Below are 27,940 nucleotides of genomic sequence, written 5' to 3'. Positions count from 1 at the left end.
TAGAGAGCAGCTACTGTGTAGAAAGTAGCTGCTGTGTTGAAAGCAGCAGTATTGGAGGTAAAACGGCACTTCATGAATTATAATTACTGGGTAAATGTAAAATCATGTACTGTAAAATCATCAACTACTGCAAAAATAAATATCTGTACCATGGGAACTTAATCTGGATGCTGATGGGTCTTTCTATATTCAGCTCTGGTTGATGTGAATACTGCCCCCTTGTGATAGTAACAGGTATGTAAAAACAACAACACAGAGAATGGTAAATCATAGGAAACTTTAATGAACTGTATTGACTGAACTATGCCATGTATCATCTTTTGTATTATTAAAGCTATTGTTATATATTATTTTCATTAGCAAACCATCCCATGACAATGGATCGTGTAGAGAAGAACATTAAGAAAAGAAAATATAGTGAGGATTTTTTACAGTATGGTTTTACCTCAATAATTACAGCAGGAATTGAGAAACCGCAATGTGTTATTTGTTGTGAAGCTCTATCAGCCGAATCTATGAAGCCAAACAAACTAAAACGCCATTTTGATAGCAAGCATCCGAGCTTTGCCAGCAAGGGTACCAACTATTTTAGAAGCAAAGCTGATGGACTCAAGAAAGCCAGACTTGACACTGGTGGCAAGTACCACAAACAAAACATAGCAGCCGTTGAAGCTTCATATTTGGTGGCACTCAGAATCGCCAGAGCTATGAAACCTCACACCATTGCTGAGGATTTACTGTTGCCAGCGGCCAAAGACATTGTTCGAGTTATGATCGGAGATGAATTTGTTACAGGATTGAGTGCAATTTCTTTATCTAGCGACACTGTCCGCAGAAGAATAGATGACATGTCTGCTGATATTCTTGATCAGGTAATCCAGGAAATTAAATCTGCTCCACTTCCAATATTTAGTATCCAGCTTGATGAATCTACAGACGTTGCAAACTGTTCACAGTTACTGGTTTACGTGAGGTATATTAATGATGGCGACTTTAAAGATGAGTTTCTTTTTTGCAAACCTCTTGAAACAACAACTACTGCACGTGATGTATTTGACACAGTTGGTTCATTTCTGAAAGAGCATAAGATCTCTTGGGAAAAGGTTTGTGGTGTTTGCACAGATGGTGCTCCAGCTATGCTAGGATGTCGATCTGGATTTCAACGTTTGGTACTGAATGAGTCACCAAAAGTCATCGGAACTCACTGTATGATACATCAGCAAATATTAGCAACGAAGACGCTGCCACAAGAGTTACAAGAAGTAATGAAAAGTGTCATAAGTTGTGTCAATTTTGTAAAGGCGAGCACTTTAAACAGTCGACTGTTTTCGCAACTGTGCAACGAGTTGGATGCGCCGAACAATGCTCTGCTATTTCACACTGACGTGAGATGGCTGTCGAGAGGAAAAATTTTAAAACGTGTTTTTGAGCTTCGTAATGAACTCAAAACGTTTTTTAATCAGAAAGCAAGACCACAGTTCGAAGCACTTTTCAGCAATAAAAGTGAGCTGCAGAAAATAGCTTACTTGGTTGACATCTTAGCTATCTTGAATGAGTTAAATTTATCACTGCAAGGACCAAATGCAACATGCCTCGATTTGTCTGAAAAGATCCGATCATTCCAAATGAAACTTCAGCTTTGGCAAAAAAAATTGGATGAAAATAAAATTTACATGTTGCCTACCTTATCTGCTTTTTTTGAGGAACATGACATTGAACCAGACAAAAGGATTACGATGATGATTTCTGTGAAAGAACACTTGCACATACTTGCAGACGAAATGTCATCATACTTTCCAAATCTACCTGACACCCCATTTGCACTTGCCAGAAGCCCATTCACAGTCAAAGTTGAAGATGTTCCTGAGACAGCACAAGAGGAGTTCATTGAACTTATTAACAACGATGCAGCGAGAACTGATTTCTCTACAATGCCAGTTACAAAATTCTGGATCAAGTGTTTGCAGTCATATCCTGTTCTGTCTGAGACTGTGTTGCGCCTTCTTCTTCCATTTCCAACAACATATCTTTGTGAAACAGGGTTTTCCAGCTTGTTGGTTATCAAGTCTAAATACAGAACTAGACTTGTGGAAGATGATCTTCGTTGTGCTCTTGCAAAGACTGCCCCGAGAATTTCTGATCTGGTGAGAAAGCAATCTCAACCTTCGCGCTGACGTTGGCTTTTTACGCATACTGTCGCAAAATGTAGCAATGTAGTTTGCTGTGGTTATATTAAGACTGTTACCCATGCTACACCATGCTTCAAGACAAAATTTCATTTATTTGTAATTAGAAATAAATATTTCACAATATATAATTACACATTGTTTTTGTGATTAATCACTATGCTTTAATGATGTTCAATTTGTAACAATGAAAATACATCCTGCGTATCAGATATTTACATTACGATTCATATCAGTAGCAAAATTACAGTTATGAAGTAGCAACGAAAATAATTTTATGTTTGGGTGTCACCACAACATGAGGAACTGTATTAAAGGGTCATGGCATTAGGAAGGTTGAGAACCACTGTTCTAGATGAAATGGAAAAATTCCTAGAAAGACAAAACTACCAAACTGATTCAAGAAGTAATATAAAATGTAGCCCGGCTGGCAATGCTTAATGGTTGAGTGTCAACCTATAAACCAGGAGGTCATGGTTCATTTTCTGGTCAGGGTACATGTCCGGGTTGCAGGCTCAATCCCCAGTAGGGGGTGTGCTGGAGGTAGCTGATCAATGATTCTCTCTCATCATTGATGTTTCTTTCTCCACCCTGTGCCTCCCCTTCTCACCCCCGCCCCCCATAACAACAGCTTGAATCAATAACCAAAAACTTGCCACAAAGAAAGCCCAGTGACAGACAGATTAACTGGTGTACTGTATACTGTTAGACACTTAATGAAGAATTAACACCGATCCTTCAACAACTCTAAGAAACACTTCCCAACTCATTCTATGAGGCCAATAAGTAGCCTGATATTAAAAACAGAGAAAACAACAACAACAAAAACCTGCATGAAAAGAAAACTACCTAACCAAATAAAAAAAATATCCATTATGAATTGATACAAAAATCCTAAACAAAATACTATCAAACAGAATCCAGCAACCTAAAGAATACAAGGTCAGTTCACAGATAAAAACCAGTCAGTGTCTTGTTTTTGAAAACTTCCTTATTTTGGGGCATACAAAAAATATTCTATATCCACTTTCTACTCTTCCTGTCCCTGGTGTAGTTAGAATCTACCAATATTTCAAATATCCAACTTTTCCTTCATGTGGTAGGGATTGTTATTTAGGCGTAAGTGTGGTCATTGCTACTTTATTGTCACTGCTGATAGAATCTCTGGCAGGCAAAGCTTATAAATGCCACACACAATATTTCCCGTGTTCTGTATTATCAATGTGATAATACATCTTCCACAAAAATTAACTCAAAATAGGTAATATACCTAAATGTAAAGCACAACTATAAAGCCACTAGAAGATAACACAGGAGAAAATCTTGGTGACCTTGGGTTTGACAATGACTTTTTAGAAAACAAAACATAATGCATAAAAATATTAAGACAATATTAAAATTTAAGAATTTCTGGTCTGTGAAAGACTGTTAAGAGAATGAAAATGCAAGCCACAGACTGAGAGAAAATATTTGCATAATCTGATAAAGGGGTCTTATGTCCAAAATACACAAAGAACTCTTAAAACCAACAATGAGAAAATGAATAACCCAATGCAAATGGGTTATAAATGTGCAAAAGATCTGAACAAGCAACTCACCCAAAAAGATATGCAGGTAGCAAATAAGCATATGAAAAGGTGCTCCATATCATATGTCATAAAGGAATTGAAAATTAAAATAATAATGAGATACCACTTAGAATGGCTGAAATCTAAAACATTGGCAACAACAAATTCTGACAAGGATGGGGAGCAATAATAGTTCTCTTTCATTGCTGGTGGGAATGCAAATGGTACAGCGACAGTGGAAGATAATATGGCAGTTTCTTTTTTTTTTTAAAATATATTTTTATTGATTTCAGAGAGGAGAGGGATAGAAAGATAGAAACATCAATGAGAAAGAATCATTGATTGGCTGCCCCCTACTGGGGATCAAGCCCGCAACCCAGGCATGTGCCCTTGACTGGAATCGAACCTGGGACCCTTCAGTCCACAGGCTGATGCTCTATCCACTGAGCCAAACTAGCTAGGGCAATATGGCAGTTTCTTACAAAGTTCAACAGTCTTATCATAGGATCCAGGAATTGTACCCTTAAGGTATTTATGAAAATGAATTGAAAATATAGCTACACATAAATTAGTAAATATTTATAATTGCTAAAATTAGAAACAACCAAAATGTCCTTTAATAGGTGAGTGGATAAACAAACTGAGGTATATGCATAGCATGGAATATTTTTCAGTAATTAAAAGAAATGAACTATCAAGCCACACCGAGGGAAAAAAAAAGGAACCTAAAAAAGCTTACATACTGTAGCATACCAACTGTATAACATTTTGGAAAAAAGCAAAACCATGGAGACAGTAATATCAGTGTTTGACATAGGTTGGGGGCAAGGGGTGGAGGGACAAATAGGTGGAGTAGAGGGAATTTTTAAGGCAGTGAAACTATTGTGTATGACACTGTAATGGTAGATACATGAAACTGTACATCTGGCAAACCTCACACAACTGTACAAGACACAGAGTGAACCTAAGGTAAAGTATAAGCTCCATTTAATAATAATGTATCAATAGTAATTAATCAACTGTAAGAAATGTAGGGGGAAGGAGGGAGCTCGAATATGGTGATGGGAGAAGATTTGACTTTGGGTGGTGGGCACACAGTATAATATACAGATCTTGTAACATAGAAACCCACACCTGAAACCTCTATGTTCATGTTAACCAATGTCACCCCAATAAATTTATTAAAAAAAAAAAAGAAATGCAACACACTAACGAAAGATTGTTAATAACAGGGAACACTGAGGGGGGGAGGAGATGAATTTTCCACACTTTCTGCTCTTTTTTTCTGTAAACCTAAAACTGCTCTAAAAAATAACCTCTATTAATCTAAAAAACAAAACAAAAAACTGGATTAAGTGAAAAATTCATCTGACTTCATATACTTTTCTTCCTTTAAAAACTATTCAGTAGATGGCACCAGAGAACCTTTAGAATAAGAAATTACAAGATGGCATTGTACTATTCATAAAGACTAGTTTTGATGTTGATACATGCTTTGAGACTGTATTTAGTCATTAATAAATGTAATTGCCACTCCTGAAAAAAAAAGATGTGTTACAGACAACTAAATTTAGATGCAAATTATATAATTCCAGAAGATGGTAAATAACTATGGGACTCTAGGAAAGCAGATCTGAAGAATTATGTTGCAAGAGTGATTCTACATTGAGTAAATAAAAAAGGTGCAATATTAAGCTATTTAAAAACCAAATCCTAACTCACATTTTGACAACTACATAACACATCCATCTGACACTTCTTGACTACTAGTGAGCAAGTATCTCATTAGTAAATTATCTTTCTCCACAGGCTAAAAGCATTCACTAACTGTGTCATCAGGGCATTTAAAAATGCTTTTCATCCTCGAGCTAGGACAGAAAAAGTATTCTCTTTCTAAAAAGCAAAGGGTAAAAACATACCTACCAAGCAACCACTGCTTATCCACCCACTAACTTTTAGACTGACAAACCAAATATGCAGTTTTATAGAGAACAAATGAGGTAGCCCTGGCTTATCTACACTAATAAAAGAGAAACATGGTAATTGGCGTACGACCGCTACCCTTCCGATTGGCTAATCAGCGTATCCTTATGCAAATTAACTGTCAGCCAAGATGGCGGCCGGCAGCCAGGCAGCTGGAAGCGAACATGAGGCTTGCTTGCTCCAGTGACTGCAGATTCCAACGGTCCCCGCCTGACTTCCCGGACTCTGAGCTGGCAGTTTGAAACATTCTAACAAATATAGCTGGCTGGGATCTCAGAGCTGAAGTTATACATTGTTTCGATTATAGAACGGCAAACAAACCAGCAGCGGAAGCCTCAGAGCTAGAGCCAGAGCTAAAGCTGGCCCAGAAGAAAAAAAAAAAAAAAGAAAAAAAGGAGTGGTTGGGAGCTTCAGTCAAAACCCCTAGCCTGAAAGCAGCCCTCAGCCCCTCACCCAGACTGGCCAGGCACCCCAGTGGGGACCCCCACCCTGAAGGGTGTGTGACCAGCTGCAAACAGCCATCATCCCCTCATCCAGGCTGGCCAGGCACCCCAGTGGGGACCCCCACCCTGATCCAGGACACCCTTCAGGGCAAACCAGCCGGCCCCCAGGCCTCTATCCTATATAGTAAAAGGGTAATATGCCTCCCAGCACAGGGATCAGCGGAGCCACGAGGCCTCCTGGCACCAGATCAGCGTGACAGGGGGCAGCGCCCAAACCCCCTGATCTCCCTGCGGCTCTGTGTGTGACAGGAGGTGGTGCCCCAACCCCCCCCCCCCCCCCACGGGCCCTGCTCTGTGTGTGACGGGGTAGATCCATAACCTCCCCATCGGCCCTGCCCTGAGTGTGACAGTGGTGGCGCCCCAACCCCCTGATTGGCCCTGCTCTGTGGGTGACAGGGGGCGGTGCCCTAACTCCCCTATCGGCCCTACTCTGTGCGTGACAGGGGGGAGCTCCCCAACCCCCTGATGGGCCCTGCTCTGTGCGTGACAGGGGGGAGCTCCCCAACCCCCTGATGGGCCCTGCTCTGTGCGTGATGAGGGGAGGGGCAGTGCCCCAACCCCCTGATTGGCCCTGCTCTGTGAGTGACAGGGGGCAGTGCCCCAACCCCCTGATGGGCCCTGCTCTGTGCATCACAGGGGGTGGCGCCGCAACCTCCCCATTGAACCTGCCTTGAGTGTGACAGGGGGCGGTGCCCCAACCCCCCAATCAGCCCTACCCTGAGCGTGACTGAGGGTGGCATCGCAACCTCCCAATCCACCCTGCTCTGTGCATGACAGGGGCCGGCGCCCCAACTCCCCAATCAGCCTTGCTCTGAGCCTGACCAGGGGCTGCACCTAGGGATTGGGCTTGCCCTCTGCCACTCAGGAGCAGGCCTAAGCCAGCAGGTCATTATCTCCCGAGGGGTCCCAGACTGCGAGAGGGCACAGGCCGGGCTGAGGGACCCCCTCTTCCCCCCCGAGTGCACAAATTTTTGTGCACCGGGCCTCTAGTCTATAATAATAAAAGCGTAATATGCTAATTTGACTGGATGTCCTTCTGGACAAAGTCAGGCTGCGAGGGAAGCCCTGGTCCCGGGTGCCAGAGGGAAGCTGGTGCCGGCAGCCGGGGGAAGGAAGGCCTACTCTTGCATGAACTTCGTGCATCAGGCCTCTAGTAAAAAATAATCTCTTCCCCCATATTCTTACTATTATACAGGTATCCAGGTTTTCTGTACTTTATCCATTAATGAAGATCAAACACTATATACTGCCACTTCAGTGGGGATAGGAGAGAAAAGGTAGAAGAAAGAAGGGAATCAAAGAAGTATTTTGGGGAAAAAGTAAAATGTATTTTTACCTTTCCAAATTTAGACTTCAATTCTCACAAAACCAATTATCTAGGATAGTAATATAAACAAGTACATTAATCTTTGATTACCATTATAGACTTCTGTATACTCCTGAATTACTATTTAACATTTATTTCCAAGAAAAAAATACTACTCAGAGTTCAAAACAAATTAATACATTTTTGGGAACATAGTTTAACTGCAGTTGTGGAACAACAGAAATGGAAAATACAGCAGGAATACTCTTGCCCCCCAAATTAAGAGGTATAGCTAAGCCATATAAAAAGGAGGTTCTTTTTTTCCCCAAATATATTTTTATTGATTTCGGACGGGAAGGGAGAGGGAGAGATAGAAACATCAATGATGAGAGACAATCATTGATTGACTGCCTCCCACATGTCCCCTACTGGGGATCAAGCCCGCAAGCCAGGCATGTGCCCTTGACCAGAATCGAACCCAGGACCCTTGAGTACACAGGCCAATGCTCTATTCACTGAGCCAACCCGGCTAGGGCAAAAGTAGGTTCTTAAGTCATGATATATTTTTTCTAAATATATTTTATTGATTTTTTACAGAGAGGAAGGGAGAGAGATAGAGAGTTAGAAACATCGATGAGAGAGAAACATCGATCAGCTGCCTCCTGCACACCTCCTACCGGGGATGTGCCCACAACCCAGGTACATGCCCTTGACCGGAATCGAACCTGGGACCTTTCAGTCCGCAGGCCAACGCTCTATCCACTGAGCCAAACCAGTTTCCGCAAGTCATGATATTATCAATTTATTTATTGAAAAGCCTACCTACATATTTCTCAAATAAAAAGAACTAAAGAATGATAAAGTGGAACAAATCTGGTCTAGTTTTATATCTAGCATAAAAGCAGCCAAGAGTCATTTGGCCTGGGTCTCACATTTAAAAACTTGCCACATATTTAGAATAAGATTATATATATTTTATGCAGGATTGAGAAAAGGCTATAACCTTACAACTTCAAATTTACAGCCATCTACTGGACTACCTGGATAAATCTAATAATGATCTTGTGAAGACAATTTTATTTCATTTTGTAAATGTGTTTAAAGTTAATTTGTTATAGAAAACATTTAAAATATACATCAGTTTAAAGCCCATCTTAAAAAAATAAACTTGCCAAGATTCTCAAGTTTTCAGAGATCCCCTTTTTATTTTCTTAGGTGTTAGCTTAGTTTCACCCATGTGTCTAGTTTCTTTAGCTACCACATGGAGGATATTGAAACTTTATTTTCAACATCACAAAGCACTTCAACAAGATTAAATCACTATTCAACAAAAATACAAAATACAAAACATTACTAATGCTCTGATAAAGTATGTGCATAAAAAATTTACAAAAATCACATACATATCAATAATTGAAGGCAAACAACCCAACTAAAAATGAGTCAATAATCTCTCTATATAAAAGCCTAAGTGACCTTTACGACCGGTCGACCGGTCACTATGATGATGCACTGACCACCAGGGGGCAGATGCTCAATGCAGGAGCTTGCCCCTGGTGGTCAGTGCGTTCCCACAGTCAACTTCCTGTGGCTGACCAACCTCCCGCGGTTCCTCCCCCAGGTCGGCTGGCCCTGATCAGCCCCCATAGCCCGGATCACCAGCCAGGCCAAGGGGCCCCACCCGTACATGAATTCGTGCACTGGACTTCTAGTATTCTAATAACTATGTATGGTGTCAGATGGGTATGAGATTTATAAAGATGATCACATAGCAAGTTATATAATGTCTAATCATTGGGGTATACATCATAAACTAATATATTGCATGTCAACTGTAAGTGAAAAATAATAAATGATTTAAAAATGGGCAAATGACTTGAACAGATTCTTTAAAAAAACATAGAAATCACCTAAAAGAATCTGAAAAAGCGCACAATATATGTTATCAGGGAAATGCAATTTAAAGCAAAATGAGATAGCATTTCAAACATAATAGAATTAGTAACAAAAATTGTTAACAGTAGTTGCTGACAGGGATCTGGAGCAACTAGAACTCTCATGCATTTCTAATGAGTCTAGGCAGTTTCTAATATATATTTTTTAAAAATATATTTTATTGATTTTTTACAGAGAGGAAGGGAGCGAAAGAGAGAGAGAGTTAGAGACATCGATGAGAGAGAAACATCGACCAGCTGCCTCCTGCACATCTCCCATTGGGGATGTGCCCGCAACCCAGGTACATGCCCTTGACTGGAATCGAACCTGGGACCTTCCAGTCCGCAGGCCGACGCTCTATCCACTGAGCCAAACCGGTTTTGGCATATATTTTAAATATACATTGACACTATATCCTATGGATGTTCCTAAAAATAAAGAAACAGTTGTCCAAAAGAGTATCATAATGTTCATAGCAGCCTTATTAATAATCTCTGGTGACTTGGTGACTTATTAATAACCCCTTTCAGATAAAAAGTGATTCTTACACATTAATCCTCTGTGAGTGGAAAGGTGTCAATGGCACTGATTAATAAGAAACACAGGAGGAAAAAGAATATGTTTAGAAGTAAAACAGGTTTAGCTTGGATTCACTGAGCTTATTTAAAATTCCTCCCCCAACATATATATGGAGATGTCTAGAAAGTAGCATGGAGCTTGGAGAGAGGTTAAATGTTGAAGCCAAAAGAGGGAATGAGATAGGAGGGGGGAGTGGAGAATGCATATATGTACATAAATATACACATATACGTGTATATAAATTCTGAGGACACAGTCCTGAAGGTATAACGTTCCGGGGACAGCTTGTAGACCAAATAGTAAAGGAGGTGGATAGGATTCTTACCCCTTTTTGTGAAAAGGGTCCTTTGGTAGTGTGGAGAAAACTATGGGCTCCTCAGAATCATGTTTTCAATACTCAAATATATAGGATTAGGAAAAAACCCAAGCATATTAAATACAATTGTAAAGATATTTTTAATTGAGATACAGCGATATGTGCTTTTTTCTTAATGAATTAAAATAGAAAATCTGGTAGAGTATAAGTTTACTATGTACCATAATTTCAAAGCAGTGAGAATGTAAGTAATAAGATATAATATGACATGGAAATATCTGCTATTTATTGCTAGACCAGGTATTACTAATGTTACTACTGCTTGTTGTCAAAATTCATATTTGAAGAAAATGTTAAATTTCAGCTGAGGGTTAATGAAAGTAAAGGTATAATTTTTCCCCATTTAATTTCATGGACCTAAGAAAAGCCTACCCATGAACTTGTTGGGAAGTATCCTAGGTTAGAACCCCTGAGCAAGTAAGTAAAATTAAAGAGAAAGAAAAACTTGACAAAACAGTATCTTGGAAATTATAGCAGCAAAATGAAATGCTATTTTTAAACTGCCATGATAAAATACCATACCCACTGTTTCATTTCTTACAATTGTAAAGTAGAATGAGAAGTCAGAGAACAACACGTTAAGCAAGTTCCTGAATATTTTCAGAAAAATAAATCACAACTATGTTTAGACTAATTTATAAAAATGTATCCCCATTAGGAATCACCACCATAGACTGCCAATACAATGATCATTCTATGTACCAGACATTCTACTCCCAACCTGCTTCATCCAGCTTCTACTTTTTATACAATCTACTTTTATATTCTGCCATGCAAGCCAGGGTCAGAACAGATGAATAATAATGGCACATGTCTTTCAGCTGGCCTAACTGCTACCCTAGAGATAGGAAACAATCGGACAGGATACTGAACAAACAGGAGGGGTAAACCATTTTCCTCTTACAGGGATGCAGTCAGGCAAGTTACTCTAGATACACTATCTCTATGCTCATATTTATTTCTCTATATGATTGTGTTATATAAAAATTTGACTAGAAATTATTTGGAATGCTAAGCCATTTCCCATGACAGGCTTTTTTTTCTGCCTCCTCAGTGGCTATGACACTTGCTATTATGTAGGGTCAATCTCTGACCCAACAAAGTAGTTGTTTAGATAAAGCCTTTCTTATACCACAGCCATCTTTAATAGAGCACAGAAGTATCAGTCCAGAGGATATTGTGGGGAATGATGGCTGGCAGAGGCACAAGTGTTTGCAGAACACACCCACTTGTAGAACATACCCACTGTAACCAATGTGGCACTCAGAGAGATACTAACATCTCCAGACAAGCATTTAGATCTGCTAAAGCTGGGGCATTCCTGGGAATAATCGGAAAACAAAATAAAAGTGTTAAAAGGAGACTCCCTAACCAAGAAAATCTAATACAATAGAGTAAAACCCAAATAATGTTAAAAAATTTATTCTAAACAAGTTTGATAAAAACTACCATGGACTACTATAGGATTTAAATGTACTGTTCTCTGGGCACGACAAAATCATTTAGAATCTCTAATTGCTACAGTAATGGGCAGAAAGATAAACTGAGGAATGAGGCTTAATACTCAACAGACCAGGTGAGAGAAACAAAGAGAACACAGAACCATAGAATCTCTGCCTTTATAACATTTTAGGATTGTGGTTTTTTTTTGCGGGGGAAGGGGCTGGTGGTTAGGGAGACAGAACCACATTATCGTAAGAATTCATACAATTATTACACTAAAAGGAAACCCTTGCCGCACCCCAATTATACTTCCATGTTTCTTTTCTTACAGCCTACTTGAGGTTTTAATAAAAGCCATGGCCTACCACAGCTTAATGTAACTATTTATCTATATGGTTTTCCTTAAAAAAAAAAAAAAGTATGAACATATTCTCTTTTAGTCCGAAATCATTTTGCCCCTCCTCACCCTTCTTGCTCCCCATGTTTTTTGTCTCTGTAAAGCCATGACCAACCACTGTATCAGTCAACTCTCCTGTGACTACAACTTTTCCTATTAGACCTTTAGCAATTAAATACTCTTTGTAAGTCAGCTCACCGATTCTGGACTCTGAAGAATCAGTCAGTCTCTAAAATCTTCAGAGTAGTTCTTCAAATTTTGTTGAACATTCATCTCATCAATTAACAAAATTGATAATGTACCTTAAAATATGTATATTATATATAAATTACATAGACATTCTTATTATGAACCACATATTTCAAGGCACAGCATATACTTGGACAAGGTTTGTCATTGACAAAACCTTCTAAACCCTACTTTTCAGACTTAATTCAGTAACTACAAAGTAGAATATGTATATCCATGTTACCTTGGCCATGTAAATTACAATATATCACAACACTCAGAACACAAACCAAAGAATGAGCCCATTAGAAATATGGTACTAAGCTGGTGTTTCATTTACATTATATTAATCTTCACAGTGATATATCACTCAGTAACCTGATCAACATAACAGCTATTTAATTTAAAAAAAAACTAGCAACACATTTAGTTTTGACTCTGTAGCCCATATTCTTTTTTCCACCAGAAGCTACTACAGAACATGGTATACCTATCAATGATTAAAACACTAAAATCTAACTAATATCTTGTTTTAATAAAACTATTTTTTAGTGAGTAACTATAGACAACAGAGTATAATGCCTCTTCTCTATATGAGAAAACTAAGTCACAAAAAGGGTAAGCAGTTTGTCAGAATCACATATCTAACATATGGTGGGGCATAATTTGAGTCCACATTGTTCAATGGTAAAGCTTATGCTTTGCCCGTTCTACAGAGAATATAAACATTTTATAAGACTTCACTCAAAACACTTTAAGGAGGAAAAGACACACACATAAAAATAGAAGTTCATATGGAGAAAGGCATGGTTGCTACTTAGTACTAACAAATGAATGAATTCTAATCAATAAATAAACTTTATAAAACCATCTGTACAGGATGTGGATATAATGTTCAATTAGCCAATAGCAAATAGTAAAATGTAGCTGACAGTTCATAATTATATGTAAACTAAAAATAGTGAGATGATAATTTATAAAACTAATTTATCACATTTCACACCCTCTGCTAGAGTCCTGGACTCCTTATATCTCAGTAAGCGACATTCAAAATTCATCAGCCACTGGGGTTCCAAAATAACACAGAGAATAGGTAATTCTTTAAAACAACTTTAACTATATCATCTATATATATAAAGAGCCAGGGGCTGTCACATCTGAAAGAACCGAATGGACGACCGAACAGGCTGAGTGGGGTGACAAGGCCGGCAGGGGGGTTAGTGAGGGAAACCAAACAACTGAGTAGCAGGCTGCGTGGGGCGACCAGGCTGGAAGGGGGGTTAGTGAGGGACGATCAAATAGCTGAACAGCAGGCTGTGTGGGGCAACCAGGCTGGCGGGGGGGTGGGGGCAGTGAGGGTGGACCAGGCCGACAGAGGGGGGCAGTGTGGGGTGACCACGCCAGCAGGGGGGGCAGCTGAGGGTGACCAGGCCGGCAGGGGGGCTGTGAGGGGCGACCAAGCCAATGGGGGGGAGGCAGTTGGGGGTGGCCAGGCCAGCAGAGGGGCAGTTGGGGGCAACAAGGCTGGCAGGGGAGGCAGTTAGGGGCAATCTGGTCAGCAGGCAGAGGTGGTTAGGGGTGATCAGGCTGGTGGGGGGGGGGGGGGCGCCACTTAGGGGTGATCAGGCAGGCAGGCAAGCAGTTAAGAGCCAGTAGTCCTGGATTGTGAGAGGGATGTCCGACTGCCTGGGAATCGGGCCTAAACCGGCAGTCGGACATCCCCCAAGGGGTCCTGGATTGGAGAGGGTGCAGGTTGGGCTGAGGGGACTCCCTCCCCCCACCCCCGTGCACGAATTTCGTGCACTGGGCCTCTAGTATTAAATAAAACAAAAAGGAAAGCATATGTGTTAGAGCATATTCAACAAACTGCTATTTGTATAAAAATTGCATTTTTAAAAATGATCTTTTTTGTGAAAACAAGACTCAAAATTATAAGACAAAACCTTTTATAAAAGACTTGAGATGTGGCTGGTTTATAACTCAGGTGCTTTTTGTTTTGTTTTTACACTGTAGTTTATCATCCATAAAACTAAAATATATGAAAAAAATTATCTGGGGAAAAAATAGGTGACCAGAAACATCTCTCCATCTCCCTTTTTATTTTATTACACATGAAAACTTCAATCCTTGACCATTAAAAGTTTCCTTTTTTTCCTTAAAAGCCTTAATCCTGAGATCCTAATATTACCCAATTTAATATGTTAGGCTCTCTTAAATTTGCAGGCAGACTACAATCGGGTTTAAAGTTTTATAGTTGAATACTAAGAAGAAACATTTTTAAGAATTCTAAATTAGACTTGTGGGGGATGGGTAGAGGTGGAAGAGGGCAGAGATAAATAGTGATGGAAAACATAAAAAATAAATTAGAGTTGCACATGCATTATTTACAAGGGCAATGAAAATTTTGTGTATTTATGCTTTATAATGTACAATTAGCCAATAGCAAATAGTAAACTAGTAAATCTTTGGAAAAAAGTAGGCAAAAGAATTGTCTGAAGTCATCTAACAACCCGGTCTTTTAGGCACATTAACAACAGTTAACACCATTTTTAGAGTATACAAACTAATACATGTTGTGGTTTAATTTTAAAAATTTAAAATATCATGAACTTGAAAACCTGATGCAGAATTTAAAAAGAAAAAACATCAGAGAAAATCTACTCTAAGGCATGTAGATTTTCCAAGAAGTTTTAAAAACACCAAAGCCTTATTTTCACACATCTAACACAAAATCTGTGGCAGGGGAACTGAATGAACGTGTAAACACCAGTTCTCATAAAAATAAAAAAAACATAGTTTTAAAAAAAATCTTTATTGTTGAAAGTATTACATATGTCTTCCCACCCCCCACTGACCCCTTCTAGCCTACTCCTGCCCCCTGCCTTCACCACACTTATTGGCTGTGTCCATGGGTTATGCATAGACATATACAAGTTCTTTGATTTCTTCCCAGCCACCCACCCCAGCCTTCCTTCTGAGATTCTGCAATCTGTTCCATGCTTCTATGTCTCTCGATCTACTCTGTTCATCAGTTTATTTTGTGCATTAGATTCTACATGACTGATATCATGTGATACTTGTCTTTCTCTGACTGGCTTATTCCACTTAGCATAATACTCTCCAGGTTCCTCCATGCTGTCTCAAAGGATAAGAGATCCTTCTTTTTTTACTGCAGAATAGTATTCCATGGTGTAAATGTTGCACAGCTTTTATTTTATCCACTCATTTACTAATGGGCACTTGGGCTATTTCCAGATCTTAGCTATTGTAAATTGCACTGCTATGAACATAAGGGTGCATATATTCTTTCTGACTGGTGTTTCGGGTTTCTTAAGATACATTCCTAGAAGTGGGATCACTGCATCAAATGGAAATTTCATATTTAATTTTATTGAGGAAACTCCATACTGTTTTCCATAGTGGCTATATCAGTCTGTATTTTCACCAGCAGTGTACTAGGGTTCCCTTTTCTCCACATCCTTGCCAGCACTTGTCATTTGTTAATTTGTGCATGACAGCCATTCTGACAGGTGTGAGGTGATACCTCATTGTCATTTTAATTTGCATCTACCTGATTAGTTACTTTGAGCATTTTTTCATGTCCCTTGGCCATCTGTATATCCACTTTGGGGAAGTGTCAAATATTTAGGTCCTTTAACCCATCTTAAAACATTATTTCATAGAACAAAATTTTAGGACACCTGAATATATTGCAACTGAGAAGGTGAATGCTTATCAGGAAACTGGTTTTGCATCAATTTTTTTTCTCTCTTTATTGTTGAAAGGATTATAGATGTCTCATTATTTCCCCCATTGACTTCCTCTCCACCCTGCTTCTCACCCCCAGGCCTTCACCACACTATTGTCTGTGTCCATGGGTTATGCATATGTGCATACAAGTCTCTGATTATTCTTTTCCTACCCCTGCCCACCACTGCCCCCCTTTCCTCTGAGATTTGCCAGTCTGTTTCATGCTTCCATTTTCTCTGGATCTATTTTGTTTGTCAGTTTATTTTGTTCATTTTTGAGCTAGCTCTTCCTGTAATTATTTGGCCTCTTGGCAAAACTCCTGAACCACATTGCTATATGACATCCTAAAACTTGTTAGGAAACTGAGACATGTTATTCCACCACACATGCATGCAGTGTGCATGAACATGCATTTTTTAAAGATTTCAATTTTCATCACTTCATATCTAAAATGAATTATTTCCTAAACTGAGTGGCAAATATCAACCATATGTTGAAGAATGTCTTCTATGTTTTTGTTTTATGTCTTTGACCAAAACTCTATTCAAGGAACTGAAAAGATAAAAGTTAAGATATTCTTTGCCTCCGAGGAGTCCAAAATCTACTAAAATCAATACTCTTGAGGGGATATGATAAAATTTTATTTAAAACAGATAAAGGTAAAATTATTTTGTAGAATCAAATTCATAACCCTTTGCGGTCCAATTTTATTTTTGAAATTCAAACAGTCTGGTCAAAATTAATTGACGGGATTGAATGTTGAACTGGTTTGCGGTGTCGACCTCAGCCTTGACGTTGGACCTGCTCCTAGCGCCTGGTCTGTCGAGTCAGCCTCGACGTTGGACCGAAAAGGGTTAAATATGTCTTAAATAACCCATAAGTGCAGTATATACATCAGTTAAGGTCTGCAGTCCCACACATTATTATCTATAAATATCTGTATCTATATACAAAACGCTAATATGCAAATAGACCAAAAGGTGGAACCAAACCGGTCGCTATGACCACCAGGGGGCGTGCACGGAACATGGCGGGAGTCAGCCACGGCGGGATGGTGGAGGTGAGCGGGCGTGCCAGACCAAGGTGGGGTGCCAGTCGCTGTCACTGGGGCAAGCCTCTGATGGTTACTGAAAATTCTTTGCTCCCACATGCTGCGGTCCCACCCGCAGCCAGTGCCAGAGCCACTGCTTGCACCTGCTGCCAGTGCCCAGTGCCAGTCCCGATCGCTTGGCGCCGTCAGTGGGTATGAGCGGCAGCTGCCGGCCCTAATCGCCTCTGAGGGCTTCTCTACCTCCCCCTGCTCCTGAGGAGCAATCAGGGCAGCAGCCACCATTCGCACCTGCTGACGGCACTGGTCCTGCTCGCACCCGCTGCTGGTGTGGGCCCAATTGCTCTGCACTGTCAGCGGGTGCAAGTGGGGCCAGTGCCATCAGCACGTGGGGGCAGCGGCAGTGGGAGCAGAATTACCAGCAGAGAGGAGACTGGGGGGGCGTGGCCAGAGGGGTCAGGCAGGGGCTCGGAGGATGGGCTGACACCTGCCCGTGCCCACCCAAGCCTCGGGGCCCACAGTTCCTTTCAAGGTGCACGAATTCGTGCACTAGGACTCTAGTTTATTATAAAACAACTTTTAAACAAGAGAATCACGCTCTATTTGCAGAGCTACTTTAAAGCACAGGAGACATGTAGAAACTAAGACAGGGGTGGGCAAACATTTTGACTCGAGGGCCACAATGGGTTCTTAAACTGGACCGGAGGGCCGGAACAAAAGCATGGATGGAGTGTTTGTGTGAACTAATATAAATTCAAAGTAAACATCATTACATAAAAGGGTACGGTCTTTTTTTTTTTTTTTTTAGTTTTATTCATTTCAAACGGGCCGGATCCGGCCCGCGGGCCGTAGTTTGCCCACGGCTAAACTAAGAGCTATTAAAAAGACATAAATTCATTTATTTCCCATCTCATGGTCCCTAGGGTGTGTATTCTGACCAAGTAGAAGATTGGGTAGATATACCCACATAATTCAGAATATTTTTCACACTCAATGTGAAGTATCTGCTATGGTATGCTTATGCATTTGACAATTCTAGATGTAGGATTTATGAAATCATTGTTATAAAATGATATTGTAAGTCACTCAGGCTTAGGTAAAAGGATCACAAAAAAAACAATGAATAGAGTATGAAGGAAACGTTGACTGTAAAGCAAAAAGTCTTACAACTTGCTAAGGAAGCCTTGCTAAGGATTTAATGAAGTGATAGTGAAAATGCTAAAGAACTGCTAACATCACATAGTGATGATTCACAAGTACTTGACATCATATCTTTAAAGGAAATTTCAGAACCTGTGTATGAATGTGTTGTTATAAGTAAGTTTGGTTATGGAATGAGAAGACCCCTCACATTAAAAAAATGAAGCTGCAAGCAAAATCTTGGGTGACCAGGAGTTGAAAAACTGCAAGTGAAAAGAACTTAAATAGTTCATCCATTTGCTAGCTTCATTATATTATTTTTTAAATCCCATTGCCTTTTTTATCATTTCAGCTGATGGTTCAGAACTAATGACATGGACGAACATTAAACACTTAATACTCCTATTCACTATTTTACCACCCTCCTTTGGTTTAGCATTATTAACCACCAAAGAGCAACAGAAATTAAAACCTCCATCTCTTATTAACATCATACTTCAGGTGGGCAACTCTATAATCTATTAAACATTTTTTAAACTTTATTTTTATTGTTTACACTATTACAGATTCCCCATTTCCCACCCACTTTGCCACCTCCACCCACCTCACCTTCCCTTCCATATGGCCATTACCACACTGTCTGTCTGTGGGTTATGCATAATTAAAAAATTTTAAATGTCTTAAAAATTTTTTTTTTACTACATGCTACTGGCAATCATTAATTATCTTACATTTTTCATTATTTATTGCATTATAGTATATGTTCCTTGGTCAAATTATATTTAACCAATATTTCTTTGTATGTAAAGAAACAGACAAACAATCTCTTACCTGCTTTAAAACTTTATAATTTTAGATTGGTCTTAAAAGGAAAATAAATAACGTATAAAACTGAGTAATAAGAGTGGCAATCATCTACCACATGCCTGATCTAAAATTTTTTAAAACTGGTATTTTTAATTCTTAAAACTTATTTCCCCTAGGATTTCTGTAGTTTGCTATCTTAATTTTTTAAAATATATATTTGCTTAAATGTATCTCACTACTCTTTATAAAATTCCAATCACCACCTCTTTTCTGGCAGTCCCCAGGCTCCTCTCCCCATTTGTTTCCACAGCATTTATATAAAGGGTGGGGCAAAAGTAGGTTTACCTTTGTTCATATGGAAAATGATATAATAAATAATAAGAATAAGGTTTGTGTTGCATACTCACAAATGTAAACCTACTTCTGCCTCACCCTGTATTCATACATAGCGAGCGAGAGTGTGAGAGGTGTGTGTACATATATATAACACAAATATAATTTACTTGTTTACTGTCTGCCTCCTCTCACTAGAACATAAAGGCCCATGAGGACAGGGATGTTTTTTACCTTTTGTTCGTGGAACAGTTCCTGGCATGTAGATCCATTAGTGGATCTTTGTAGAATGAATGAACTTCTCTAATCATGAACCAAAAATATGTTTTATAAAGCCCAACACACTAGTGTTGATTTGGGACAGTCATACTCAGGGAAAGAAAAAGAGGGCTACAAAAGCATCTTTTATGAATACAGAGGTTTTAGTTCAGCAATAAAATAAAGGGAAAATTAAGAGAAAAGACTGAGGACGTAGGGGATTTTGCTGATCAAAGACCACAAATTCCAGAAGACACAAAAATAATTTGGGTGCTTGTAAAGGGTAGATGACTGGGTCAAATTAAAGAATAAAAAAGACAAAAGAGGTAAGAATCTAGGTGATGATGAATGACCTGGTAGTTGGCTTTTAACTCCTGCTATGGACGGTGTTGCAGGCAGAAAGGTGATTTTCCCAAAAATGCAAAAATATTAAATTCAGTTCTAACTATAGGTATGTTCTTACAATTTCATTCATGTCCTCAAAGTAATGTAGTTCATAATGGTATGTAAATTATTTTATGGCACTAACATACAGTTTCCTGAGAGTTCCAAAAAGGCAAGCAGTATAAGAAATTCAATATATGACCACAACTCTATCATAAAGGCACATTAAACACTTAGGACCTAAATGAATCAGGTCAAATTTACAGTTACTCAAAGATGCCTGCATGTAGAGAAAAGTAATCTAAAAAATTAATACTCCTGTTTCTAAGAAGTGAAATGCTATATCATCAGTCATAAGGGGATGGTGAGCAGTATTAATATCTATTACATTGCTATAGTATAAAGCTTAAAGTTTAAGAGTTTAGCAGGCAAAGGGTCTGTGTTCAGAAAAGGCCTGGAGAACTTTATATAAAACCTGGCTATCAATTAATTTAAGGGGGAAGGGCGGATTAAAGCAGCTTTCAACTAAATGCATCAAATACATCAAGAAAGCCTTTTAAAAAATATATATTTTTTATTTTATTTTTTACAGAGAGAAAGGGAGAGGGATAGAGTCAGAAGCATCAATGAGAGAGAAACACCGATCAGCTGCCTCCTGCACAACCCCCACTGGGGATGTGCCCACAACCAAGGTACATACCCTTGACTGGAATCGAACCTGGGACCTTAAAGTCTGCAGGCCGATGCTCTAGCCACTGAGCCAAACCAGTTAGGGCTCAAGAAAGCCTTTGGAAATAGAAGGCCAGGCCCAGCCAGCATGGGTCGGTGGTTGAACACTGAACCAGGAGGTCACCTTTGATTACTGGTCAGGGCAATTCCTGGTGTAGGGTGTGTGGCAAGCAGCTGATCAATGATTCTCTCTCTCATCATTGTTATTTTTGTCCATCTCCTTCTCCCTTCCTCTCTCTGAAATCAATAAAAACATAATTGGAAAAAATAGTATCTATATATATAAAATGCTAACTGACTGACCGTACGTCTGGCTGGCCGACGACTGACTGGTACATATGATGCGCACTGGCAACTTAAAAATAAACATTGACTCGTGCATGCACAGTACATATAAAGCTCTCGCTGGCACCAATGGCACGCGTGTTTTTCGATCTGTCAGTGATATTAAATTATTTCTTCTAATTAGTTTCCTTTCATGAATCTGTGCACTGGATCACTAGTCTATATCTATATATATCTATATATATCTATAGATATGCCTATAGATATATATAGATCTATCTATCTATCTATCTATCTATCTATCTATCTATCTATCTATATGGCTAATATGCTAAGTGTCACTCCCTCTGTCTGACTGGTCGCTATGATGTGCGCACTGACCACCAGGGGGCAGATGCTCAATGCAGGAGCTGCTGTGACATGCACAGAGAAATGGCACTGCGGACCTGGCACCCACAAAGTAACACTCAGTTTCCCCCAAGTGGGACACAGGCCCTGCCACCACCCAGGAGCAATAGCCCACCAAATCACAGCTGATGCTGCCAAGACCCCATGGTGCAAAATGCAGCCCACAGCCCAGCCCAGCCCTGAAAAGGTTGCTGTGGGCACCGGGTAATGACGTCACATAGCAACGCCCAGGTTCCTCTCCCTAGCGACAACTAGCCTCCTTGCAGTTTCTTCAGACCAGGAACACAACTTGCTTTATAGCCAGGTGCAAACATTTCACACTTTAACCAAATGTCTCTGAAGCATTTTCCGTGCCTCATCTCATTTGATCCTCACAGAAGTCCTGGAATAGGTAGATAGGAGACTCGGTGGAATCCTATTTTCATTAGCCGGAAAACAGAGATTTAGAAGGTTAGAAACTTGACCTGACTGAAAAGAAGTAAGAAATGGTGGACCTTGAAAATGACTTCAGGTTTTCTCACTGCAGAATATAGTCCAACACTGCTGCAGTTAAATGTTTTACCCTTTGTTCTCCCCTGTGTCATCTACAATAATAATCTGCTTCATGTTGATATTTACTGCTGTGTTGCTGACAATTACCTGAAAGAGAAGTTGGGGTGCTTCACTGGGCTGGAAAAAGTTTAGCTAAACCAGAAAGCAGGTCTAATTAAGCAAGTTTATTCTATATCTATAAAAGGCTAAGTTGACTCGTGCATGCGTGATACATATAAAGCTTTCACTGGCACCAATCACATGCATGTATTTCCATCTGTCATTGTCAATCGTGAATTTGGTTTACACTTCTATTATAGAGAAAGGGCGAATAGTGATATTAAAATATTTCTTCTAATTAATTTCCTTTCAATGTGCATGAATTCATGCACCAGGCCACTAGTTAGAAAATAAAAGGCCAGAATAGTAGTTACATGAATGCTAAATATGTTGGGGGTAAAAGATAAAGCAGGAAAAACATTATTATTTTGATTAAGGATGGTTTCATTTTATCACATATTTAGCAGTACGATGCATTCAGCTACTATGTGCATACTGTCTGTCCAATTTAGTCAAATCAAGTAGCCTTCAAATCAAGAGGAGACATCTTCCTAAATAACAAACTAGTGACTTACACTGCTTCAGTCGATCAGAAAATGTGAAGTTAAAAGTCAAAATAATTTAGTGCACAGCTCTTGGGGATGGCGTTAGAAAAGGCCTATCTATATGTTTATGTTTATCACATCTCAAAACAAATAAGATGACTGATATTTAAACTATACACAGTAATTAAGTACAAAGTAGACAAAGGTAAACTATATATACATGCTAAATAATTTTCTTCTTTAAACAGAACAAATAAAACTGCTGAGTATGTAGAGAAACTGGAAAATATATAGACAGTTTATCTTAGTATTAATTCATCCATCCATCCATCCATCCATCCATCCATTTATTCATTTATTCATTCAAGAAATAGTTACTGAAATCCAGGATTGTGACAAGTACTGTTCTAGATACTAAGGATTCTGCAATTGACAAAAGAAAGTCCCTGCTACCAAGACATTTTCACTCTACTCTAGCATTCTAGATAATTTTAGGATTAACTTCTAGAAGAAAATTCAATTTTGAATAATTTCTAAAGTAAAGAAGAAGTACAACTAGTTAAGTTCACCTCTGTACTAAAATTTCCCTTTCCCTGATTCTATTTATTAACCTGTAAGATTATTTTTGAATAGCTTCTAATTACAAGGGATCATCCAAACAGTATGTAGCTTAAATAAGTTTCCTCAGTTCTAACTCTAAACACTGTAGGGTAGTGATTTTCAACAGGTGTACTGCAAGAATTTTTTAAAACATATAATACCTGACTAGTCAGCAGCACTGACCTCTTTTCTCTTAGATTATAAAGAACAGTAATAATAAATTGACAACAGCCAGCACAATAATAGCTGTCTGGTGTGAATGAATCAAAATTACACCTATTTTTTTTTGTCAGATTGACAAAAATATATTTTATTATATATATATATATATATGTATATATATATGTAATCTATGCCATGAGATGAAAAAGGTTGAAAATCATTACTATAAGGCAGTGGTTCTCAACCTTCCTAATGCCCCGACCCTTTAATATAGTTCCTCATGTTGTGGTGACACCCAACCATAAAATTATTTTCGTTGCTACTTCATAACTGTAATTTTGCTACTGATATGAATCGTAATGTAAATATCTGATACGCAGGATGTATTTTCATTGTTACAAATTGAACATCATTAAAGCATAGTGATTAATCACAAAAACAATGTGTAATTATATATTGTGAAATATTTATTTCTAATTACAAATAAATGAAATTTTGTCTTGAAGCATGGTGTAGCATGGGTAACAGTCTTAATATAACCACAGCAAACTACATTGCTACATTTTGCGACAGTATGCGTAAAAAGCCAACGTCAGCGCGAAGGTTGAGATTGCTTTCTCACCAGATCAGAAATTCTCGGGGCAGTCTTTGCAAGAGCACAACGAAGATCATCTTCCACAAGTCTAGTTCTGTATTTAGACTTGATAACCAACAAGCTGGAAAACCCTGTTTCACAAAGATATGTTGTTGGAAATGGAAGAAGAAGGCGCAACACAGTCTCAGACAGAACAGGATATGACTGCAAACACTTGATCCAGAATTTTGTAACTGGCATTGTAGAGAAATCAGTTCTCGCTGCATCGTTGTTAATAAGTTCAATGAACTCCTCTTGTGCTGTCTCAGGAACATCTTCAACTTTGACTGTGAATGGGCTTCTGGCAAGTGCAAATGGGGTGTCAGGTAGATTTGGAAAGTATGATGACATTTCGTCTGCAAGTATGTGCAAGTGTTCTTTCACAGAAATCATCATCGTAATCCTTTTGTCTGGTTCAATGTCATGTTCCTCAAAAAAAGCAGATAAGGTAGGCAACATGTAAATTTTATTTTCATCCAATTTTTTTTGCCAAAGCTGAAGTTTCATTTGGAATGATCGGATCTTTTCAGACAAATCGAGGCATGTTGCATTTGGTCCTTGCAGTGATAAATTTAACTCATTCAAGATAGCTAAGATGTCAACCAAGTAAGCTATTTTCTGCAGCTCACTTTTATTGCTGAAAAGTGCTTCGAACTGTGGTCTTGCTTTCTGATTAAAAAACGTTTTGAGTTCATTACGAAGCTCAAAAACACGTTTTAAAATTTTTCCTCTCGACAGCCATCTCACGTCAGTGTGAAATAGCAGAGCATTGTTCGGCGCATCCAACTCGTTGCACAGTTGCGAAAACAGTCGACTGTTTAAAGTGCTCGCCTTTACAAAATTGACACAACTTATGACACTTTTCATTACTTCTTGTAACTCTTGTGGCAGCGTCTTCGTTGCTAATATTTGCTGATGTATCATACAGTGAGTTCCGATGACTTTTGGTGACTCATTCAGTACCAAACGTTGAAATCCAGATCGACATCCTAGCATAGCTGGAGCACCATCTGTGCAAACACCACAAACCTTTTCCCAAGAGATCTTATGCTCTTTCAGAAATGAACCAACTGTGTCAAATACATCACGTGCAGTAGTTGTTGTTTCAAGAGGTTTGCAAAAAAGAAACTCATCTTTAAAGTCGCCATCATTAATATACCTCACGTAAACCAGTAACTGTGAACAGTTTGCAACGTCTGTAGATTCATCAAGCTGGATACTAAATATTGGAAGTGGAGCAGATTTAATTTCCTGGATTACCTGATCAAGAATATCAGCAGACATGTCATCTATTCTTCTGCGGACAGTGTCGCTAGATAAAGAAATTGCACTCAATCCTGTAACAAATTCATCTCCGATCATAACTCGAACAATGTCTTTGGCCGCTGGCAACAGTAAATCCTCAGCAATGGTGTGAGGTTTCATAGCTCTGGCGATTCTGAGTGCCACCAAATATGAAGCTTCAACGGCTGCTATGTTTTGTTTGTGGTACTTGCCACCAGTGTCAAGTCTGGCTTTCTTGAGTCCATCAGCTTTGCTTCTAAAATAGTTGGTACCCTTGCTGGCAAAGCTCGGATGCTTGCTATCAAAATGGCGTTTTAGTTTGTTTGGCTTCATAGATTCGGCTGATAGAGCTTCACAACAAATAACACATTGCGGTTTCTCAATTCCTGCTGTAATTATTGAGGTAAAACCATACTGTAAAAAATCCTCACTATATTTTCTTTTCTTAATGTTCTTCTCTACACGATCCATTGTCATGGGATGGTTTGCTAATGAAAATAATATATAACAATAGCTTTAATAATACAAAAGATGATACATGGCATAGTTCAGTCAATACAGTTCATTAAAGTTTCCTATGATTTACCATTCTCTGTGTTGTTGTTTTTACATACCTGTTACTATCACAAGGGGGCAGTATTCACATCAACCAGAGCTGAATATAAAAAGAGCGATCAGCATCCAGATTAAGTTCCCATGGTACAGATATTTTTTTTTTTTGCAGTAGTTGATGATTTTACAGTACATGATTTTACATTTACCCAGTAATTATAATTCATGAAGTGCCGTTTTACCTTCAATACTGCTGCTTTCAACACAGTAGCTACTTTTAACAAAGTAGCTGCTTTCTACACAGTAGCTGCTCACTACACGTGTGACTGGTCCGCATAAGTACATTATGGCGCCAACCCTGTCACATACACCTGTATCTGTACGGGGTGTATGTGATGTGGTGAGCGAGATGATATCATCACGCCAGGTACTCGTATGTGGGCATATCTGCATGTGGGCGGACCCGCCTGTAGACGGATAGAGGAGTGGTGTCTCGGTTCCTATGACCATCGAAAATATGTGTTTTCCGATGGTCTTAGGTGATCCCTGTGAAAGGGTCATTCGACTTTCAAAGGGGTTGCGACCCACAGGTTGAGAACCGCTGCTATAAAGGGAACTAATCACTAAACCTATTCAGTTCATATAAAGGTAAAATGGAAACCCATGAAAAATACAGAGTATTTCTCATAGGTCCCCTCTAGCCTAGCTAATAAAAGAATTCTAGTCCTAGGCTGCTAAGTAGCAGAGAATAGGGTTTCTCTACTTAGTGCTTAAAAGGATCTAGATGCTCCTCACACAGGACATCTTATACCTTTTAAAATTTATTCTTGAGGACTCACATGTTCATAACACAGAACTGAAAGACACTTAACTTCTATGTAGTTTATTGTCTCTACCTGTTAAAAAGATAACTATTCCTACCTCTTAACACTGTTTAACTAAATGAGATAAGGAACAAAAAGGGCTTAGTGCTCAATCATAATTGATGACATTCATTATCACCATCCCCCAAACCACTGTTAGAAAAGATAATAAGTAAGCTACAATAAGGATATTAACAGATTTCTTACGTTTTGGCAAGATGATCAACATGCATATGTTACTCAAAATAGTAACAGTTTTAAAGTGTCAGTAACACAAATGTTACTAATACCCAGTAACTAAATGTTCAAGTTTGGGAAATTTTCAGGAATCCAATAAAAACTTACCCAGTAAGACGTGCTATTAAGATATTATTTGCTACTCCAAAGACTCAGAAGTACTTACTGTCTTTTAAACACATTTTTTGGCCTTTCATTTCAAAGTAGAGTTAATAGAACTAACTAAACAAATGAAAATGTTGAGACTATTTACAAGATATTACTATTCTAGCCTAATCCTACTCAGAACATATTGGAAATCTCTAAAATGATTTTATTCAAAGAAAACTAAAAAACAATTGCCTGGCTCGTGTGGCTCAGTGGTTGAGCATCAATCCATAAACCAGGAGGTCATGGTTTGATTCCCAATCAGGGCACTTTCCCTGGGCTGTGGGCTCAATCCCCACTAGGGGGCATGTAGGAGGCAGCTGATCAATGATTCTCTCATCTTTGATATTTCTATCTCTCTCCCTCTCCCTTCCTATCTCTGAAATGAATACTACTAAAAATACATTAAAAAAAAAACCCCACACAAAACAAAAACAACAAAAACCCAAGTAGAAAAATTGTTATGTTTAATTAAATCTGGAAAATTATGAACTAAAAGTAAAAAATTAAGAAATATAAGACCGAAAGTAAAGCAAGAATCTTTCATTTAAAAACTCTGTGATCCTTCAAAAACCTTGAAAAAAGCCAAAAATCCCCAAATGGAGAGGTCACTAAATATCCATGAATACTCACCCACTAGATCCAGATGCTTGAATCCACCAAAACAGACACAAGTATT

At 38.9% G+C, this 27,940-nt stretch overlaps 2 protein-coding genes across 12 annotated transcripts in view; one reads left to right on the top strand and one right to left on the bottom strand.

The window, feature by feature from the left end:
• Positions 1-27,940, bottom strand: part of LCORL (ligand dependent nuclear receptor corepressor like) — a 150,216-nt gene that overhangs the window by 48,798 nt on the left and 73,478 nt on the right. For 2 of the 11 annotated variants that reach the window (XM_070398782.1, XM_070398790.1), the window contains exon 5: positions 24,022-25,950. The exons of 8 other annotated variants lie outside the window; for them this stretch is intronic. In XM_070398782.1, the coding sequence (XP_070254883.1) occupies positions 24,137-25,950 (1,814 nt within the window). In that variant the 3' untranslated portion in view covers positions 24,022-24,136. Of the gene's footprint in view, positions 1-24,021; positions 25,951-26,076; positions 26,118-27,940 lie in introns of those variants that run through there. One more of the 11 variants, XM_070398866.1, reaches the window with a different exon arrangement.
• On the top strand, positions 192-2,289 carry LOC139007506 (zinc finger BED domain-containing protein 5-like). Its single transcript, XM_070411004.1, has 2 exons — positions 192-234; positions 361-2,289. The coding sequence occupies exon 2, from the start codon at positions 372-374 to the stop codon at positions 2,172-2,174; it is 1,803 nt and encodes a 600-aa protein (XP_070267105.1). The 5' UTR covers positions 192-234; positions 361-371; the 3' UTR covers positions 2,175-2,289.

The sequence above is a fragment of the Myotis yumanensis genome, unplaced genomic scaffold (genome assembly GCF_028538775.1).
Source record: "Myotis yumanensis isolate MYYU_CA2020_CCGP unplaced genomic scaffold, mMyoYum1.0.hap1 SCAF_1, whole genome shotgun sequence".
Classification (NCBI taxonomy): domain Eukaryota; kingdom Metazoa; phylum Chordata; class Mammalia; order Chiroptera; family Vespertilionidae; genus Myotis; species Myotis yumanensis.
This window is presented reverse-complemented; position numbering and strand designations above follow the sequence as displayed.